At 32.5% G+C, this 22,920-nt stretch overlaps 1 protein-coding gene across 1 annotated transcript in view; it reads left to right on the forward strand.

Annotated features, from left to right (window-relative positions):
- LOC130903706 (visual system homeobox 2-like) overlaps nt 1-22,920 on the forward strand; it is a 166,961-nt gene that overhangs the window by 23,000 nt on the left and 121,041 nt on the right. Inside the window, exon 2 of the mRNA XM_057815943.1 lies at nt 15,791-15,847. Coding sequence (XP_057671926.1) covers nt 15,791-15,847 — 57 coding nt within the window. The remainder of the gene's footprint in view (nt 1-15,790; nt 15,848-22,920) is intronic.

The raw sequence follows: 22,920 nt of genomic DNA on the forward strand, positions 1-22,920 counted from the left end.
TATCTCTTTTTTTCTTTTCGGAGTCATCAAGCACAGCCGTTGAACGCCAACCGCTATAAAGTATCATTGTAGCTGTATTTAAATCAATTTTTACTAACAGCTGCTAAATTAAGACCCTGTATAGAAGTGTTATACTACCTACCTTCAAAAATGCAAGAGGTATTCTAATGTGATCATATAACAGAATAGTTTTTCCAAACGCAGCTTATATCATTAGAAGTAAAAACTGTAGAATGAGCTAGTTTTTGCTATCGTAGGTCTTAGAGCTCTTGATAAAGATCAAGATCCATAGAGTACTTCATCGTCTGATTCACTTTAAGAATCCTGTTGGTAACTTATGTCAAAAATATAATTGGATTGACCAGTTCTAAGGCAGTAGAGTGACACACTGTGAATACCTCCAGAAAAACTATTACGAGGATTTGAATAAGATACTTTTCAGTAACAACCACGCATTCTATAAACATCTTTTGCAACATCAAATCAACCTTGTTCTTTTTTCGCGTCGTAGTTATCTATTCCCAATTCACAGGCACGAACCAAGAGGCAACCAAGTCATTGCTAAGGAAAACGAAAAGTTTTAAAGGAGTCATATCTAATGAACTTTCGAGGAAGCTCCACTAGTATCATGTTTTGATTTGAAATTGACAATTTTTATATTTATATTGATCAAAAGATCACATACATTATGAAGATCAATATAAACATCATATTTCACAACAGTAATTATTCTTTTTATTTAATTTTTCTTTAGTTGTCATATCTACAAAAATGGAAAGCAGCCATCAAAATAATATATTCAAATTGCTTATGTTTCATGTTTATAGAGTCTATTAATTGATCCAAAGCCATTGAATAATCAATTTATAGATGAATAGGAATCTCAATAAACTATCTACATAACTAAGGTAGCTAATTTGTTATCGGTAATTATCGGTGAATGTCAGACCTTACTTTTTATAACTATGAAATTACCTGTTTGTCTCATCATCATTATCAATTGAGATGAATCCAATGTAGATTGAAGATCTGTTCTAGATATTTCAATTTCTATCTACTTCCTGCATTTCTTCATCATTACGGTTCAATAAAATTGACATAGTTTTCTCTTCAGCTAATTTTTTAATAGCTCGATAACCAAAATAATACTTTGGTGATGTACACACAAGCAATATATTTATATTTTTACGGATGAATCCTACATGGATCTCTATTCTTTCCACTCTCTTTCAATTTTAATTTCCAAAATATACAAAAAATTTCAATACTTTTTCTACCCGTTCCGTTCCTGTTGCCGTTTTCAACGCTGCATTGCCGTTGGTAACCCTATTTCCATGTCTCAAATAACCCACTCGCTAGTTGTATACACTCCAACCCTTTGTTTTGCTATAATTTAATTTCTACGTATACACAGCATTCGCAATACTCTCTTTCAAAATGTAATCAAGCTGTCAATGAAATTCTATTAAGGATTTTCGATGTGATGGACGAACCACTAATTCGGCGAGAGTAGAGGAGATTTTTGAAGGAAAAAAATTAACGATTATATCTGCGATAAAAGTATCAGTATACGGACTTTCCTCGTTTTAATTTCTCTCAATTTGTTAAACAGATTAAATAAGAATTTCTTGAGATCTATCTTTTTTCGCTGTTTCTCTTATATCCATTCCATCATTTTTATTTTCTTCTTATTCGCTTACTTATTATGATGATTTTTCACAAAACAAACTGATATTGTTGAGAAACTGAATAACTGAAAAAACATTTGAATAAAGGGCTATCCATAAAATTGAAGCAAGGATAGTGCCTGGAACAATTACTGAAGAATCTAAAGCGTAAATGTAGAGTAGAAAAACCTGTAGATCAAGTAGAAATATCGAACAATATAAACAATAGGGCCTAGAGGTTAATTTGAATGAAACCATGCACCTTGTGGACAGTGGACAGTGGACAGAAGAGAAAGGTAATATTGTTGTTTAACGGTATATTTTGGAAGCAGAGCACAACTTAAGAAAGAAAAATAAAAATCTATAATGCACTATAATTTATAGTGTGTTGAAAGTGAGAATATAGATGTTGTAGGCTACAGAAATTGATTTATAGGATGGAAATAATGAGAGATTAGTTATTAGAGATAGACAACTGCTCTGGTTAGGACATAGATGATATACCTCCGGATATTGATCTTGAGCTTATGTAGGTTGTATTGTTTGGGAAAGACGTTCCTTGGTAGCCGATTCTACAGGTTTGTACAGGAAGGAGTCCCGATAAGTTGACGTTCATTCATGAAATTCATAAACGTGTTCACGAACTCCGAATTTGACCTCATTCTCAAAATAAGTTTCATGAAATGATACGTATGGTTCACGCTCTTGTACGTTATAAAAGGCTGAACACTGAAAGTTAACACCACGAATATATTGGAGGTATTTGAGATGTGGATCTTCCGAAGAATTATGGGAGTTCCAAGGACAAGAAAAACCAACGAGGAAATTCTGAGGTGATCAAGAAGAGAACGTGAATTGCTAGGCGCGATAAAACGTAGAAAAACAGTATACCTGGAACATGTGATACGGAGCGGAAGGTAACATTAGCTTCAACTCTTGATAGAAGATAAGATAGAGGGAAGAAGGGGATTACGCAGAATGTCGTAGCTTAACAATATTAAAAATTGGACAGGAATGGTAAGAGAATTAATTCATACCACCAAAGACAGAATAAAATGGTCAAAAGTGATCGCAAATATTTATTAATGAAAGAGAGAGACACAGCTTTATTGTTACTAGAAAATATTTTTACAATTTTATGGACAAATCTACATAATTTTATATAACATGATATAAAAATACAAAATAATGATTGAATTCAATAGTAGTAATTATAATGTATATAATATCTTTCATCACAAATTAAATTATGCCAGTCTCTAGAGTATGGTGAATTATAGAATTCAGCCACAGAATAATAAGATCTTTCAAGCAGAATTGCCTTTGTCAAACCTCGAAATTTGCGATTTTTATTTCAGAAGGTAGCTGATTGAATAATTTTTTCGCACTAGAGATAATGGAATTTTTCACCAGATCAAAAGTAGGTATAGTCAAGTAAATATCCAACTTCGTTCATCTCGTAGGGTAGGTATGCATGGGTCTCACAGTTGAGTTGTGGAAGTGTTTGCGAACCAAACAAACAACAGATTCTAAAATGAAGAGAACGGGGAGAGTTAGAATTTTGTCATTTGAAAATAGAATTCGCAATTCGCTCTACTACTCAAACCATAAATATAACGAATAGCTCTTTTTTGTAATTTGAAGGTAGAATCGAAGAGGTGCACATTAAAGTTGTTAAAGCAGTACGAGAATCGAGCTGTTCAGACACATATTTAATGGTAAAGCAAGCAGAGATTAATTTGTTTGTCAGGTTTTCCATACGTATAACCATTGAAGGGCACCGTCAATATGTAGACCATGAAATTTGATCGAATTTGAGGATCGTAATAAGTCATCGTTGACTCTTAGAGTTTTTAAAGCTCCTTTATAGGAGCTAAAGTTTTCTCAGTGTTTAAACAGAGACCATTTGCCACAGACCGGGACTTTATAGGTTACACTGGTGTCATTCGCGAATAAAGTGGATTGACCATTGATCCGTAGGCCTGTGATATTGATGAAAATCAAAAAAAAAGAACTGGATCCAAAACTGAAGCCTGAGGCACACCACTGCCAATTGGTAATTTACTTGAAACTTTACCATTAGATCGTACCAATTGATTTCGACATTCAAGGTAAGATACAAACCATTTTAAGCCATAATATTCTAGTTTGTTCAAGAGAATTTTATGATCAATACAATCGAAGGCTTTAGCGAAATCAGAAAAAAAACCGAAGCCGTATAAAGTTTATTGTTAAGTAAAGTATATATTTCGTTGAGAACATGATAGCATATGAATAGATGGATAGCAGAAGTAGAAAAAGAAGAGGTAGCTAAACATTGAAACGTTACATCCTCAGAGTCCGACTCTGATAAACACGGTAGGATGCTGCTGCAAAAAGGGTATGGTATATTAAAACGCAGGGACGTAAGGGAATTCGAGAGAGGTCTGTTACGGCAGTAATTAACTAGGATTTCGATAATTAATTAGTTTCAACGGGAGCCGTTCTGGATACACCGCATTCATTTTGTTACTGTTTAGGGTTATTTCACACAAAATATGTCGATGTATGTGAACCTTATTCAGATCAGAAAGTTCAAATATTTGATATTAAGTTTCAATTTTTTGGATTGGGATTGTTCACATCGACCTTTATTAAGTGTAATTGTCACGTATTTTCAAAAATACACATGAAAATGCTATATTTAAAGTGTAAATACGTCACGTTATACCAATGCTTTGTATACGCCACTTCAGTGGAGACATCATCATTTTTTATATTCGGGTTTCAAATAAACTTTCTCTAGACATCATCCGTGTTCATATGGCCGCTTCTACAAACAGGGAACCACTTCTAAATCATTCCATGGAAAGAAGGGGCTTTTGGACAATATTTCGGTAACTTTTCCTCGGTTTTCTTGTCATGGACGAAGCATCTCCTAATTCTATGAAAAGTGTATTCGATTACCATAACGATGTATACAAATAACGCTACTAGCTTCATTGAAATAACATTTATAGCAGCTTTTTTAAGGATTAAACAGGGGATGTTAGTTAACCTCTTTAACAACTCATCTGATGCTACGAGAATCATCTCCAAACAATCGGATTATTTTTTTTTTCTTCGTCTTCAACTAACCTAACCTAACTTTCAAACTAAAACGGAAGGACTTTTAACACTTTTTTAAAAATATTACGTTTCAAAGTTGAATTTCTTAAAATAGGGAAATTTGAAGGTATCATCAGCTTAAAGAGCCACACACTGTACACTGTACAGCCAGACCTCCTAGAAAATAAGATTCAAAGAAAATACCGAAAGTAATCTTCACAAATTGAGCCATTCGAAATAAAGTGCGACGTAAACTTAATTATGTCAAAAATGCGAAGAATTCCAACTTCTTAATTAAATGCAATTTTGCCATGAACATCATCCCACTTTGCCGAGATGAATAACTTTAATTAAATCCTTATGTTTTATTATGTCTCGGCTTCGCGTGACTTGCTTTTAAAAGGACCTTTTGTGAATCCTTTTACTCTTTTACAAGAAACGTGTAATCAGGTCTACGTTAAAACAACTTGAAAAAAAATCGGCTACTTTCGGGAGAAAATGTTTTATTTTTACATTCATGTATGAACGATTGAGAGGTTTTTCTTTTCGTGCAAAATAATGCTTTGTCAAAAAATGAGTATTATAAAGCTATTTAAATATGTTTCCGAGAAAACGGATCTTTTTTCAGTTTTTTTTTATTGAAATCAATACTTACAGCTGAAAGTTTTCAATTATGGTTTATTGAGGAGATAATTTGTCAAAAAGAATAATCAAAAAATCCTGCCTCGTCTCTCGTCTCGTTTTAGAAATACTTTATTACTTATAAAACTTGCTTAACTTTAAAATATTGATCTTCTTTTAATAGTCTTTTGGGTCAGTTTCTCTTATTATAGATCAGTAATCCTTTACCATATTTTGATCCTAACGGTCCTAATGTCGCTCCTAAAAAATCTTTATGTCTTGATGAAAATTTCCTAACTTGTTATAGACGAAAATCAAATTTATTTTTGTAATCACGCCCCCACAACATCTTTATAATTTTCACTCTTTTTATCTTCTAAAAACTCTTCGACAACCTTGTCTAATTACACCCAAACTAACGATTTCTTATAAAGAATCCATGTGGACCAATATTTCATGTTCATTTTCATGTGCAATCATTTCTAATAGGACATTCTTTCCTCACACAGACAAAAAGTAAGAAGAGTTTTTGGTAAATCCACCTTGTAAATACAAACCAATGACTTTGAGGTCGCTGCACATTTTCCTTCCTTCGGTATTCTTTAATAATTTCATTAACGTAGTCATGGATGATTCTCTATATACTTTAATCTGCGTGTAGTATTGGGATAGACGGTTTCTTATTTTAGTTTTGAAAATATGTATGGAAAAATCAACAAATAAGCGCCATTCTGTTTGATAATATTTTTTATTAATTTCAGTACAATAACAATATTTAAAAAATCCAAGTAACTCTTAACAATTTCCACTGTTAAGACCGACATACAAGAAGTTGTGGTTCAGATCTTGATAACTGTAAATTTCTGAGAGGTCATTTAATTCAGCTCGATTAATTAAATGATCATTATTTTCTTTAAGAGATAAATCATCCAAATCACTATGAATAGTTTCAACTCCAACTCATTGACATATTACAATCAAAACATTTGCAAGAGCGGAGCAGACTGATAATTAAAAAAATGGGCAGAAATTGTATGTAATTGCAAATTTATTACCTGATATTTCAGTTGAATACATTGTTGCGAGAATTTCATTTTCAAAAAACTAAAGCTCCAGCTGTAGTAGAAAACATTTTAGGTCCCACTTTTTTTCCAAAAGAAAAAGTATGATACAGGCATTTTCAACTAGTATTTTCGCCAACCACGTATATACCATGCACACCCTTCCCAATGCATTTGAAATGCCACCCTACTTACAAAGTTTCTTTATTTTGAGGAATTCAAATTGTCCTTCTTTCATAACCTTCTTAATCACCTAACTGTAAGCAATTAACCTAATCCTCTCTGATATACCTGTGGAAATATTCCACACTGTTTCAGGGTCCCCCCTTCTATATCTTACCACAAGAACCTATTCTAACCAAGTATTGATCAAACCAATAGTCCGCTTGGCATTGCAGTGAACACACCTCGAACTAAGTCAACTACGCTGCTCCTAGAGATTAGACACGCGCGGGAGGATATCGGGTAAATTTTATATTACATTTTGTATACACTCAAATTTTACAGCAGCCTAATATTAACTCCAATTTGCTTGATATATGAGCTTTAAGCAGTTGGACGAATTTTGATTATTGTGTTACCTTTTCGTCTTTCTTGACCGTAAGACTTGCGTTAAGACAAAGTAAATTCTAGAAGTTACTGGAATGCCTATACTATTTTAGCAATTAGAATTACATATCTAATTTATAGGCACTTTTTTCGTTTTGTCATTCGTGATTAACAATTGAATGGGCTCCTTTTCCTCATTGATTCTCTGAATCAGAAAATGTTTCGGGCTCATAATTAGAATTTATAATCCATACATGTGCGCATATATTTTCAATATCTAAGCTAGACATTCCTTCCTTTCCAAATCTTGTCTCTTTAAATATTTTTCTAATAGTTTTTTCTATGTTCTCTGCTTCTTTTGCGTATTCAACATTTCTATTTTGGCAAGTTGACAAATAACTATATAACAGTTGCTTTGAATCCTGTTCACTCCATTCGGACTCCACAGCAACTTTTGACATCGATTCCCAGCCAGATATAACTTCTCTCATGATGTGCATTGTATTCTAAAATTTTTATTTTTCTGAAAATACTTTTCGTTGAGACACCATGTATATATTTAATAAAGATATAAAAAAATACTATTCCTATAATACTTGTTTTTGAAATTTTTATTGACGAAAAGAGAAATGAAACTTTGATTTTCAAACTTAACTCTCATTTTTATTTTGAACGCACTGAAAAAATAAACTATATAAAAAAAAGTTCTAGTAAATATTAATTTTTCGATTCTTTATGACCAAAAATAGGGTGGAACTTATTCCCAAACATTTACCCTTTTTTGTATATCTTGTTCGGAAGTTATAATATTCAAAACCAAATTCCAAAATAAAACTTTCTAGCAGCAGTTCTTTTGGATGGCGTCGAAGTAGGTGTCGTTGTTGATGACATCGGACACCTCGAGACCCCTTCGCATCGCTCTTTTTTTCTTACAACTAAACCTCTCTTATCTTTCGTTCGTCGCCTCTTGAGTGATTCTTTTCTTGACGCACAAATACTCACGTAAAAGGTATAATAGGATTGCATATTGTTTTCAACAATGTTAGTTATCTGTGTATGCGATCAAGGTTCTTCATGCTTCTCAAAAAAGACAGTCGCTTCCTTTCGGGTTTTCGGAAGAATCAGAAAATGGGACCATTATTTTAATACAGATTAGATTCTGAACGAGAATATATTATATTTTCGAAGCTATTTATTTGGATGCTCTTGTTAGGCAGAAGAATAAATTCAAATCGTTACTAATAATTGTGGATGAACTCATATTAATCTGATGCAAGCGAGCAACATCTTTTATTCGATCTCAGTTAGAGTACGTGAGTTGTCTGATAAGTTTTCGACCTCAACCTGAAGATGTCAGAACTTATATAAGTTGTAATATATTTTTTGCGGATGCGTTGAGATTTCTTACTAAAATTTCAGTCAATTTGGACGTTTTTTTTCCGTTTGACTATAAGTGAGACAGTGGATTACTAGGGGCGAACCTGCTCCGAAAAGGCAAAAACAGTTTTATCAGCTGGTAAAGTGATACCTACCGCTTTTTAACATAGTCATGGGATTTTGTCATCGATTCTCTTCTAAAATGTAGATCAATAACAGGAGAGTACCACGTATGTTCGCTTGATAAGATGAAGATAGAAATAACAAAAGCAACCGCATTTTAAAGGAAGAAAAGTGATGTTTCTTCACCATACACTCTTCCAATAAATAGTATCCCATTGAAATTTAATTGCTTGCATTAGTCAATGTTATTTAAGTGCCAATGTTTCGATATTTCCACTTTACTTTGTATTCCCCGGATCTATAGTCTTCATACTTCCTCAACCTATTTAGTTTGGCGATTATTTTTCATACTGTATCTTTTAACCCTTATATTTTTTGCACCTGGTATTTTCCCCTTTCTTATATTTTGGGCATATTAGTACCTTTCCCGTACATCCAGCATTTTCTGTTTCTTGTTGTGTATTGATTTCCTTTTTCTCTTCTTATGACCTATAACCTTCAATTTACGACGATATCCACTATTTTCTGGGTGAAAGTGTTGATCTTTAGTCCAAATATCATTATTCCTTTCGCATACTAGAAACTTATTTATTTCTGGTTGATTCAAGGTTTAGTTTGGGATAAAAATAAGAGATTTCTAGTCACAAAATATGATTTCTGATTTTATGCCTAAAAATTAACTATGAGTAGTTGGCCTGTGTTATCAATAACTTTCTATTTGGCATAGTTATTATTCATGAAAACCATGCAAACCTTAAACAAAGTCAAAAAAGAAATTAAAAAGCAGAAAAGGAAACATGGACACAATTCGGAGAACAATTATTAAATAAATATAATCACAATAACAAAAGCTTTTGGAATAAAATCAGAACAATGTTCGGAAGAAAAAAAAAGGAAATAAGAACAGTAAGAGATGAAAGAAACAATATAAAAGTAAACACACAAGACATATTAAAGACATGGAGGGAATTTTTTGAAGAAAAATTGCAATCGTAGAGGTAGATGAATACGAGGATCAAAGAGAATTACACGACGATATAAGGATATGAGAGGAAGAGGAAGTGGATGATGCCACAGGGAAAATCCAAATAGGAAAAACGTATTGAGGAGACATTATAGAAACCGAAATGAGAAAATATTGAGGATAAACAAAGGGATGGAAATTGAAGATATTAAATATAACATGGAACACAAATAAATTATCTAGAGACTAGAAAGTAAATCAACTGAGAGCACTACATAAAAAAGAAGATGGTCCAATGTGTGAAAACTACAGAGCAATATACCTATCGTCAGTTGGATTGAAAACATATACGAGAATAATCGAGATAAAAGTAAGGAAATACATTGATGAGAAAATGGAGGAGGAGCAAAGTATATATAGGAAAGGAAAACGAACAATAGATAACATTACCTATTGAGGAACCTAACAGAAAGGGAATAGAAAAAGGAGAAGAATTACATATTACATTCATCAATATATCGAAATAGACGGATTAGTATATGCAGAAGATATAATAATCGTAGCAGATATATTTAAGAAAATGGAAGGAAAGTAGACATATGGATAAAGACATAGAAGACCTGAGAAACGAAGTAAACATCAAGAAAAGCAAAAGGGTATAAATAAATCAAAAATGAAAACATGGAGATTATTTAATAATTAAAAGATAACGAATGGCTAGTGTGAGCAATTAAGAATATGTGGGAATCTAATTAATAGATATAGAGATAGCAAACAGAGTAAAAAAAAACCAATTTTATGTACTTTGCACTTAATAAGACAATTTTAGGGAAAAAGGAAATAGGAAAAGACATAAAAACAAGTCGATAAATGTACCCACGTTAATATATGGAAAAGTAATGAACAAAAAGATACAGAATAGAATAGTAGCGGCGAAGATGAAGCTGAAACTGAGAAAAATTGCAAAGAAAACGAGGATGAATATAATAGGAAATTAAATAATTTTAGATAATCAGGGAAAAGATGTTTAATGTGGTATAGACACATAAAGAGAGGAACAGCACAAAGCCGGATAAGAAAAGTGACAGAAGCAAAAAGATATAAGAGCAGAAGGAAAGGAAAGCCCAAGATAAGAAAACTGGCTACAACAAGTAGCATAGGAAAAGGGAAACAAGAAAAAACAACACAGAGATGAATGGAATAGCAAAGAATCGGAAAGAATGGAAATAAAAAAAAACCAAATACTGTGACGCTCGAAAGGGAATAGAGAAAGAAAAAAGAATAAGAAGAGGAAGAAACCCTATGCATTATCATCTGGTATCTTTTGGTTTAAATATAAGCGCGATGTCTTTCATAAAATTGCAATTACCCATCATTATTTTAAAATAGTTCGAAATTCTAACAATACAATTATTTTTTATTTATCTCACAACTGTAAATCATTGAAAAAAAAAACTCTGAGCGAGAATTTGACCCCAAAAGGAATCTAGATAATTTCCATTCAATTTATATGATTTAATAGGAGTATTAAATTTCATCCGGAACAGGCAAGAGCACAATGATTGGTACAATACCGGTACATTTTGGCTTCCGCATTATCTGTACTTTTGTACCCCTCACCGCCTATCCTACACCTATGTTAAGTGGCTGTGGTGTGATGCGACAACCCAACTATTAACCATTACTGCCAGTGTCGGGTCATTTTTTCGTCGATATAGAAATCAATATAAAATCGCATGAAAAGTTCTATTTTTTTAATAATTTTTGACAAATACCTGTTAAAATATTTAAAAAAAATACATGAATATATTTTTATAAGTAATGAGAATAAATTAGTGTTACAAAGAAGCTAGCCTTAAACAGCTTCAAAGACACTAACCTCTTGTGAGACAGTGGACGTCATCGTATCCCAATCTACGTAATGTCACGTGAATATCGATCTTCAGAATGAAGTGGAAATAAAACCAAAGTGACTAAAATTGTGCTCATAATGTTTTCAGAAAATTTGATGAGAGTATTTTTGATCAACGCTTATCTAAATAACATTAATTTTCTATTTGTTCAGTAATCAATCAATAAACGATTCAACTATAAAAGAAAACAATAGTAGCAACTGAAGGAAAAAATAGTGAATTTTTTTATGTAACAAACTAGATATGTAGAGAAGTGATATGAGAGTGACAGTTCTCGTGAGGACTGTAGCAGTGAAAAACTCTATTCTATCATTTCTGTTCCAAATGAAACAATTTAACACAAACTTATCCTCGAACATTGTTTTTCATCAGTAACATCTAATAAGAACCATACTACAACTTTCGTCGTCGAGAGACTCAACATATATTGGTTGATGTTTTGGTTATAAAGCTATACTCGTACCAAAAGACCCGATTCTTTTTCAAAAACAAAGTTAGGTATAGGTCACTACAAAGATGTCAAACATTACTATCATTATATCTTAATTACTGGTGACGAGACGTGGATTTATAAAAATGACGTACAAAAAGCCTACCAATATAGTGGCGCTCAAAAACACTGAAACCGACCTAATCACGGCAAATTCAGTCGAAAATCAGGGAAATGCTCATAGTTTCGATTACTTTGCCACGGTTCACCATGAATTCATTGCATAGGTTCAAATTGTCAGTAAGCAATTCGTCGTAAACAGTAGGAGTCGTAGATAGACAATTCATTGCTTTTTCACAACGATAATGCGCCATCATATTCCAGGTTCCTTGTGACTTTTTTCTCTTATCTTAATAACTTAAAAATCAACTCGGGGTACGCGTCTTGAGTCTATTGATTCACTCAAGACACAAATGAAGGATTGGCATAATTTTATTGGCTTCAAAGGAGCAAATTTTGAAGGCGATAATATGAATAAATGATTCGTTGACATTTTGAACATTTCGCTTCAAATCATTTCCCATCGCTTCATCTTCATTTTTGGTAATATGAAAAGAATGCCAACAATGGTTGAAAGTCACTATTCCAATAAAGCAACCCAAATATAAAATATTAACTATGATCGATATTGATGATGATCTTGTTAATTGTAAAGAAAGGCGTATACTAAAGATACTAGTACTGAAAGTATTGAAGAATCCTGCATGAAGAAATAAAGTATAATGCTGTAGTACCGGAAATACCGGAAATAATGAAGTACCTGGGCATCACAGCTCCATTTTCCACCTTAAACTCTATATTTTCCGGAGAAAACGGATTGCAAATACCTCCATAAACCCTTTGTTTTATAATGGTGATAATAAAGCTGAATAGTTTCTTTTTAAAATTATAGGATTAGTTTTGTTCTGCATGAAATTTATCTTTCTCTTTGGTTGTACCAAACCTTCATTATATCTAACTTAGCATTTTATTAGCGGCACAAAGTTGACATTGAAGTGCCCAAGAAACCGTGATGAAATACGTTATTCGTTTGACTCAAAGTTGACAACGAAGTGACAAATAAAACTTCATTAGAAAAAACTATGTCCTCGATTCAAAGTAAAAGTGGGAGCATCGAAGAAAACATGACAAAAAGGACAAGAATCATAGAATTTTCCTTGGGTTCTTGGTCATACAGAAATCAAAGGACTTGAATCCAATAAAGTCGACAGAGAAAGAACACAAATGCCTCTTATTGACCGATATCCTTTTTTATGGTGTAAGAAAAAATAGAGAAACTGAAAGGTAATCATGTAGTGTCTTTACGGATTAGATCACTCTAAGGATTTAGATCGAGTGTAGATTCTGTAGGGAGGAGGATTAAGCCACTATTCCTAGTCCATAATATATCATATGTGAAAAAATTATACCAGAATTCATATTTTGTAGAACGCTCGATATAGAAATAATCAGTGCTAACAATTGTCTTTTCCATATGTGCTCTTGGTATCACGTAAACTACTTCTCGTAAACCGAGACGATATCCATTCGATACTAGTAGAGCCTCGAGCTTGTGTAAATCTAAGAATGTTCCGTTTTATATCATTACCCTCGAAGCTCATTTTCCGTAAATTGTAAGTTTCTCCTCGATGTCTTCAATCTGTTCTATATTCTATTCTTCTGTTCGTGACAACGTGATCACAGTGTAATTTCTTTCTCGGTCTTTTCGAATCTTCTGGTACCCAAGCTGCAAGAACTCAAAGCAACAAAGAGAAAGCGAAACATATGGATTTGAGGGTAAACCGTTCAATGGAATTGGGCTCGGTATAGTGCCTGAAGAAGCGATTACAGATTGATCATCAGCGTTACTTTCTGTAGCAAATATTAAATTTTTAATTTATTGAAAGTTTATCAATGAAAGTATAAAGATAAGGAATTTCTACATTTGTTTTATGATCGAAATGGATGATTAATATTATCTTTGATGAAATATTGTGTATGAGATTCAAAATGATCAATTCTACTATAGTACGTCACTGGTATAACCTGAGACCTAAGCATAAGCTTCTATTGAGAAATAATGAGGCATAAGGGCTTTCCTCGACCTTATCATCATTGACGAAAAGGACTAAAATTGTGAACGGTAGATCGATTTAAAAATGTTTTGACCGCAAGAGATGCCAAGCTTTGTGCGTGCAGGAGCTTTGGGATTTTTTGGATAATAGACCATATTCAGGTCTTTATGTCAGAATAAATGTAATCCTATATTGGTTGAACGACGGTTTTACAGACTTCTTTGTATAACTACAATACTCCCGAGTCAAAACATTTAATTTTATTGAGTCGTTTCAACATGATTTTCTACCGTTTAAATTATCTACTCAGTTCATACATCGAACTTTGACATTCAACTACTTTTTTTATCTATCATTTAACTCCATATTTTTTTAGGTATGATCTTTAATAAATAATTAAAGTCACTTCAAACGTAGATTTTATAAAAAAGCTTAACAACCATAACAAGAAAAACTTGGTTGCCATTAACACGCATAAGATTACGTTAGTATGCTCTGGACAAGTAAACATGGCAGACGTTGACGTTGTGTGGGCTACTGCCTTCTACTTGACATATTTTCATACAAAATGTGAACAAATACACAGCGCATCATTTCGGCGAAAGCTCGTGAGTGAGACTAATCACGCGCCAATTGATCATAAGCGCTTACCATAAACTTTCTTTGATCTATGTTCAAAAACGGATCTAGAAGCTCACGATAGCCCATCCAAACACCACATTTACTTGCTTGTGTTTGTGGACTCTTGTGGAGACTTGTGTAGCATCAAGTTTTTATGCGTTTTGTCGGATATTGAGTTGCCTTTTCAAAGCATTTTCCCACTGCCCCCACAGGGTGATATACACTACAGCTCAATCTTCGTATCCATCTACATTCTGTAGAGAGATACTTCACTGGAATCTGCAATGAACACAGGAAATAGTGATGTCATATGGTAATCTATACCTTTCCATAATGCAAGGCGCTGTTAATTATGTAGACCACATATTGCTGAAGAATCTAACGCATTTATGGACAAACACTACATCAAGTCCCATTATGAAGAAATCGTGTGATTTTGGTGGTTAGGGAAAAGGGTTGAGACTGTTAAACTCTGTGGAGGATGCTGTGAATTGAAGTTATGGTAGCTTGGAATGAAATACCCTAAGGAGATATCAACTATCTCATCAGAACTGAAGTTAGGAGCATCAATAATTATATAAAGAATTATCGGGGCCTCATGTTTATTGCAGTCTAACGAATTGAGAATCCAATCATGAATCAAGAAAGAAGCACTTAATATGTTTGTCAGAAATTAAAACAATTGACTTTGGATGTATTTATTTTCTGTGGGACATATTTGATTGTTCAACAAATTCTTTCGTTACCGTTGTTTTTAATTTGGAAGGGTTTTTAAGGAGATGTTTGCAACTTTCAGATGATTTAGTCAAGTTGCAAATGAAGTCGTTAATATAAATTTTGTCTTCATTGATATCCAACTGGCTCTTTTACATTTGACACTTAAATTATATCATATGTTTGGATTCAATTTTACTTGCAACTTTCTTTACCACTGAATTTACTTAATTTATATTTGACAACGAAAAAACATCATTTCACTATAGCATATAAGGAAGCTTTCTCATGTCTGTCAAAAATGTTGTCAACCAAGATTGAAAACTCATAATTTTTATATAAATATGCAATTAAAAATTAATTTTTGTATGATGTCATTTTTAATACTGCCATTTTTTGAAATTTCACTCCTGATTATCCTTTAATTTTAAATTTAATGTAACTATAAACACTTGATTTTTGGTAATTTCCACTGTCAAGCACTTTATATTTGTGAAAAATTCACACAGTTAATACCTGAGGAAATTTTTAATGTATATTTTGTTCCAGGTTTAGCCCAATTCAAAAACTCTTTTAGTTCCTCAGGTCCTGGTTCATGTTTATCAGGTAAGTTTTTTCAATCCTTTTTGATTTTAAAAATCGAACTACAAATGTACAATTCTTGTCAATACTTAAAATATGCTCCTATTGTGTCAAGGTGTCAAGGCGTTGAGTCGCTTTACTGCTTTGCTTCATCATTTTTGTTCACGGTGGCTTCACCCATTTTTCTATTCCTATTCTTTCCAAATATTCTCTACATTCTATCAATTGTTTCCGGGGATGACATATTTTCTTTTTCGCTCCTTCTCCCCTTAATAAGGAACTTTTCACCCAACTATCTTCGTCCATTCTGTCTATTTACCTCATGCAACGAAATCTTTTTGCTCTGACCACATATTCCATCTCAGCTTGACCCTACAGTGCTTTGATTTCTGCGTACGTTTTTCTTCTTCGTTTTGCTCCTGCACTCCTCCGAAAATTCTTCTTAGTACCTTCTTCCATATTTTTATTTTGTCGTCTTCTTTTTTGTTCATAATTCAACACCCGCTGCCATACAGCACCGTTGGTTATGAAAATGCTTAGCGGCTCTTTTGATGTTAATAGTCCTCCTAGGGCTCCAAACGCCAGTTTTTTGTCGATTTCCCTGGTTTCATCCCCTTCGTTTATTACTGTCTTTCTCAGGTATTAAAATTCCTGGACTGTATGAAATCCCTCTTTTGCTCTATCAGCACCTTTAATTGGTTGAATCTATTCAAATCCTTTCTTATCTTCATATATTTAGTCTTTTATCCATTTATGTGTAGGATTTCAGGTTATGCTTTCTTGTAATGTTTGACAAAAATCGACTCTAAACGGTAAATCATCTAGCAATAGCCCTAGAACTTGTTTTAAATAATAGGAATGTAGCTACTACTCTTTGACAATCCTTCAAGTACTTGAAGAAGATGTATTTGTTTTTCTTATCATATTCCGTACGCTAACTATTGTATCTCGATCAACTAAATTTAAAATATTATGTGATTCATTTTGTTTGGTCACACGTTCTCAGTTTCTCCATATTGTTCAATGGCTCTAGCTTTAGAAAGTTTTTTTACATTATCCGTTACGGCTACATTAGATTTTAATAAACATTCGCCTCAGGTAAATTTAAACAGGTTTGAGTAGTTTAAGTACTTCAAAATTTAAATTAAAATTGTGTTACGAGATGGCGAATTCACTCAAACTGATCAAAGTGAAGAAATGAATGTAAAACTAGTACTCAAAAATAATTAATTAATTCCATTAGCTCCAATTTCCAAGCATATCGAATTAAGCTTTGGTCCAATAAACAAAAAACTTAATATTCGTTGTACAAATTTTTTTAAACACGTCCTTTTATGATGATATATGATCTCTGATGATAAAATTTGTATCTGCATAGTTTATTGAGTTATAGACATTAAGAGAAAGAAATAATCAAATTAAAAGCCACCCCAACGCAAAACGGGCTGGTATTGTCCTTCCGCTTGTGAATAATGTACCGTTTAACATGATAGTAATGTGATAGATCGAAATTTTAATGTAGCAAGTGACTATTACAACTCGAACATCTATTATATACACTCTGTATTTAATGGTACGTAAAATGTGCTCGTTGTAGGGGTGTCATGCGATTTACATCATTAGCGATGCTTTTTTTACGAAACTGTTACGTAACAATGACGTGATTGATCTGAAAAAAGTCGACGTTACGAAATTATGTAAAGCAGATGTTGACCATTTAAAATAATTAGTAAAATAAACGCACTAATCTAAATTACTTTGCTTGTACGTCGGATTACTTTAAAATTTTGCACATTATCATATTTTTTTCCAATAGAATAATATGCTCCTATTCGAAAATATATCCAATATCATTTTCCTAAATTCTCTAAACAATTCCGTATTATATAACTCAGCGCATTCGAAAATCGAGAGGTTGACTTTTTAACCCTACTTCCCCGGACTAATAATAATTTTATAAATTCCTACTATTATCATTTCCAGGATCACAATGAGAACATGTTACGTTGGTGGTGTAAATCACTTTATCTTCTCATCATGATGGAGTAGGTTCCCGGGCTTTTCGAAGTTTAGATATATATTTCAATTTGTGTAATTTATATTTCGTATTAGTTAATTTCACAATTTTTGTTGTAAAGACTCTAATTCGGAATAATAAGAGTCATCAGTTACACAAGTTAACTGAAATAATATTTAAAATCTTAAAGACATCCTTTATAAGCAGGAAATTGAGTTGACGTAAAAAATTATGGTTTCTACAAATTTTACTACGGACTCAACATCCATTCTAGCTTTAATCAATTAAAATATTTGCGTACTATAATATTAAATGGCAAACAAACACATTACCCCTGTTTGTAGCAAACCGACGCTAGGCGTCTGCGGCCCGTACACCCCTTTTTCACCCCTCCTAGGCCCCTACAACCAGCCGGAAAGGGATCGTCGGGGATAGAGGGGAGATCTTTGTGAACGAGCCTTTCCTGGAATTGGGTGGTAATTTACATAGCGTTGTTTTAGAGGCAAAAGAGGCTCTATCTGGATGTGAACGTGTGTGTGAGTATGGGTGAGAGTTACAACGTCTGTTATGCGCATGGCAGGATCGATAACAAAATTCTTATTGCTAATCTTGATGGGATCTTTGTTTGCTTTTCGCCACCGGATACCGATCGAGGGCCAATAGAATGTTTCCATTTTCTTTATCAATCTCTTTTTAAAGAAGTTAAACAAATGATTCTTGGAATATTGGTTCTAATTGTGATTGTTCTATAGTTTGTTAGTTCTCATATTATTTAAAAATGAACACTTTTCAGATTAACAATTTCGCATGTCAACAAAATACTTATCTACATTTTTTTTTTTAATTTAGTAGTTACTCTTCATAGATTTATATATGCCGAATCTAAATTTGTAATAGTGTTTCTGCACCTCGTTTAGTTTCGGAGAAATTTTGTTACATTCTCAGAAATAATGACAGATTAAGTTGTTTTCATCCATTGAATCGCAAAAGGGCTCTTACATTGTATTGTTTTGAAAGAGGCAGTTTGGCAATGTCGAGATTTTTTTTCAATTGTTCAATGACAACACAAAGTAAAAATAATATTACGTATTGCGTTAGATATTTTCTTGGGATCGTACAAATATGATACAAAGACTTCTTCCACAAAATTAAAAACGTAAAATGAAATTGTTACACGTTGTTTTTAAGTATGAGCAGCTAACAAAGACGAACGTAATATCTTATTCCCTGATTTATTTATCCGAATGCACCAAACCTCTATCAAATCAGAGAACAACAAGTTTTTCCATTTTAGTGGACCAAATTTTCAATTTTTATGTTGTTATATATTTTATGTTTATTGCGAAGAAACTAATGGTTTAGAGGTGAATTGCCCCCAAACGTCATATTTTGGGCCCCCCATATACGCATCTGTTCTGTGTCAGTTCTTATACGAAGCACCCTGTATAAGTCATCAAACAAAAAACATTCCAATCCCTGAAATAAAAGATTAGAAACTTTGCATCAACATCTGTTAAAATTGATCTGATATTGAAACTGCGGAGATCAAAATTCTTATAGATGGAAGATAATCTAGCTTGGACCAAAAAGAAGCAGATCAAATTTATTATTCTGCATTCAAAATCAACGTCAAAAATTATGTCTCTGATATGAAGTTCGACAAAGACTCTCTTTTTATTTTAGATTCTGAAACGTGTAAAAACTTTTGGCACATATACTTGAAACCTTTTCCATATTCAGAGAAAACTTTTATACATCATTTCATGAGGCGAAATCATCTACCATTTAAATGTAAAATTATTTCTAGTTTTTCAAAATTATCTTTTATATGGGCAAAATAACTCAATCTTCTTATTGTATTAAAAAATCATTCATGGGGTACATGTCTAAGTAGTACACTGAATTTTTTGTTAATAGAAACTTGCTAAAAATTGCTGCCTCTTCTCTATAACTCCAACCAGTATAGAGCCAAATAATTTAGTTTTTTCTGTCGTTAAGCTTGGAGGCTTAGCCAAGTCTATGAGCTTAATCTGGATAAACATTTTTCTGTAATGTATTTTAGTTTTATTCCAAAGTATGATAGATGTAGCTTTTTACAAAATCTGGATATTTTTTTGTGTGTTTAAATCACAAACAGCTTGGTTGGATAGTAAATAAAAATTAAATTACTGTCAGAAAAACATAATTTTTGACTGAAAAATTTATTTCAATATATCCAATAGACCTAAAATGTATTTAGAGCATCTTAGAAGTAATTAATATAATTCTTTACAACAAAAGGAAATCTCAAAAAATAGGTATTCACTTAAAATTCTTTTATTAACGATTTTCGAGCTTTCCAACGTTTCAGATAAATTTAATTTTATTATTTATCAAGAATTATTTCGATTTTTTTAGTTTGATTTCCTATAAGAAGTGTTTTTGTTTGCTTCTTTAATTTATTATATTAATAACAATAATAGAGAATCCAGAAGAACTCATTGTTTAAAAGACAAATATGCATAGCGACATAATAATAAGATCAATTCAACAACAAATTTTCCTTAAAAAACTTCAATAATAAATGTTGGAGAAGTCTAGAAATAATCCAGTTCAAAGTAGAGCTTTTCGATTAAAAATATCAACTGTTAACCATCTTTGGATTCCGAAAAAAAATTAATTATTTCTGTTATAATTATACCGCATTTCGATACCCAGTTTGTAACAAACAATGCCGGTCGCATCAAAAACGAACCGAGATAAAACTTTTTTACAAATGTATAAAGCCCTTCGGTAAATTGGGGATGTTCGGAAGAGAATTCAGTTTAGGTACGTCAACCCTTAATTGGAAACCAAAGTGACAATTAGAGTGACTCTCTCCAATAACTTGATAATATTATAATTGGAGAATGGCTCCGAGGCACCTCCCTTTTAGAATCCTCCGACAGCCGAAAAATTTTACAGTGGGAAAAGTAAACGATTTTTCTCTTTTTAAGATAATTATGGGTTTTTATTTTGGGGAAAGATAGTAGGTACAGGACGAGTAATGAAAATGAAATCATTGTAGACAACGCATCTTATCATTAGCGAATGTTATCAACATTTATGGAAATTGAAAGATAAATATTCCCAAGAAGATTCCCACAAAACAGAAGTTGCTCCAAATTATAAAAAGTTATGTTTTGAAATTGTTATGAATTCGCTCGATATAGACCGCGAAGACGGTCCTGTTTTAATTATGTTGTACTAGCTTGAGTTTTGCGGATCCGCCGGCTATTTCTTAAGACTTGCTTAATCAATTTTTCGTGACTATTTTTATAAAGACAATTTCTAAGAATGCCTTTTTGTTACGGTAAACCAGAATATAAGTCGAAGGATATAGAATATACATTACTTACTGTGAACTTTTCTAAACTCGGGCAAGAAAACTCAAGAGGTGATTGCTCGTATGAAATTAAGATAAAGCTTTCCTATAACAAAATTTCCCCAGCCCACCCGTTTTAGAGATGGTGGTGACTAAAATTGATTTTTCATTTTTTTTTTTTTAAATTTCAATTAAGCCAGAAACTTGAATTTCTGTGATTTTCGTGCATTTTTCCAATTTTATATTATAAGGGAAAAAAATTAGCAGCCCTCATTTTATTTCACATCAATCCTTTTTCAAGATGAAAATTTAAGAAATAAAATTATAACTTAAAATCCTTGTTCTATTTAAATATATTTTTTATTCTTAAAATTTTTCCCAAAAACAATAGCTGCAAAGAAAAAGGAAACACCATGATTTATAATTTTTTTAGTAAATTGAGAGAAAACAGTAAAGATGTAAAATGTAATATGATTCATAATAAATGCTGAATATGTAATTTTGGAAATTTTGTTATGGGAAAGATCCATCTTAATTTCTTACGAGCAAAAAATCCTGACCCTAACATGGTCTTGTGTGCAGAAACTTCTTCTGACAGCAAACATAATTATTGCACGACTTATCTGTTGAAGATTTCTCCAAGAAATTACTGACTATCGGAAATAATCGTATTATTCGTATTCGACTAATGAATTGATCTCATTTCCTCCGAACTTTCGATTTCATCTCATCAGCAAAGTATTCCCGAATACCATTGCTAACCACAAAAATAACAAACGTTTAAATGGAATAGTAATTTTGACGGCCAAGAATAAACTTATGGATGACTTTATTTAGAACCAAATCTAGTGACTTTAATAAATGATCCTCCAAGCGTTTTTTAAACTCCTTGACGGTAGTCTCGATAGTCAACATATTTCGAAATCTAAATCAACCAAACCGATGCAATAGGACGCTGATAAGTAATGTGATCCACGTGAAGATACTCAAGAGAAAATTTGAAGATGGATTTAGTTGCAATTACGAGGATTTCAACGATCCCAACAGATATGCTCTAAGAGTTTAAATGAATTCAGTTCTCGATTCGTCTTGTTTTCGCCTTTACAATTAACAAATCACGAAGCTAATATTTGACTGCTTGTGGTCTCAACTAGAAAATCCATATTTTTATTATGATCAAGTTACATGGTATGTTCACGTCTCGGTAAATCACATCACAAGATGCTTCAATGAATAGAATTGAACTGAGCACCTCTCCTGAAGCAAAATATGTATTCCATACAGAATTTTGCGATAGGCCGAGTAGAGGCCCAGACTTGGGTCAAGTTTGTACAACTCTGGCCCTATCTTGGAAGCCATTATTGGCCCAGATTTGGTGGGATTCTAGGATGCTAACAATGTCCCTCGCTTGGTTTGCAAGCCTGGATCAGGCCTGGTTGTCTAGATAAACCCAAGACTGGTCTGCAGCCCTGGACCAGGCTGGTTGATTGTAAAAATAGATTTTTAATATATTGTTAACAAAATTATAGTTTTATGACAAATTTCTATTAATGTAGTCTACTAATTAACGTACATAAAAATATTAGTTAAATAATTACACTTATAAAGAAATGATGTTATTTTTTTATTATTCTATTTTTTATTGTCTTTTATGAATGAAAAATATTACCTTTAATGTTAGATATCTATTATGGATAAGATATTAGAACAAAACTTCATATAGTTATTCAGAGTTCT

Source organism: Diorhabda carinulata, chromosome 2 (genome assembly GCF_026250575.1).
Source record: "Diorhabda carinulata isolate Delta chromosome 2, icDioCari1.1, whole genome shotgun sequence".
NCBI lineage: Eukaryota > Metazoa > Arthropoda > Insecta > Coleoptera > Chrysomelidae > Diorhabda > Diorhabda carinulata.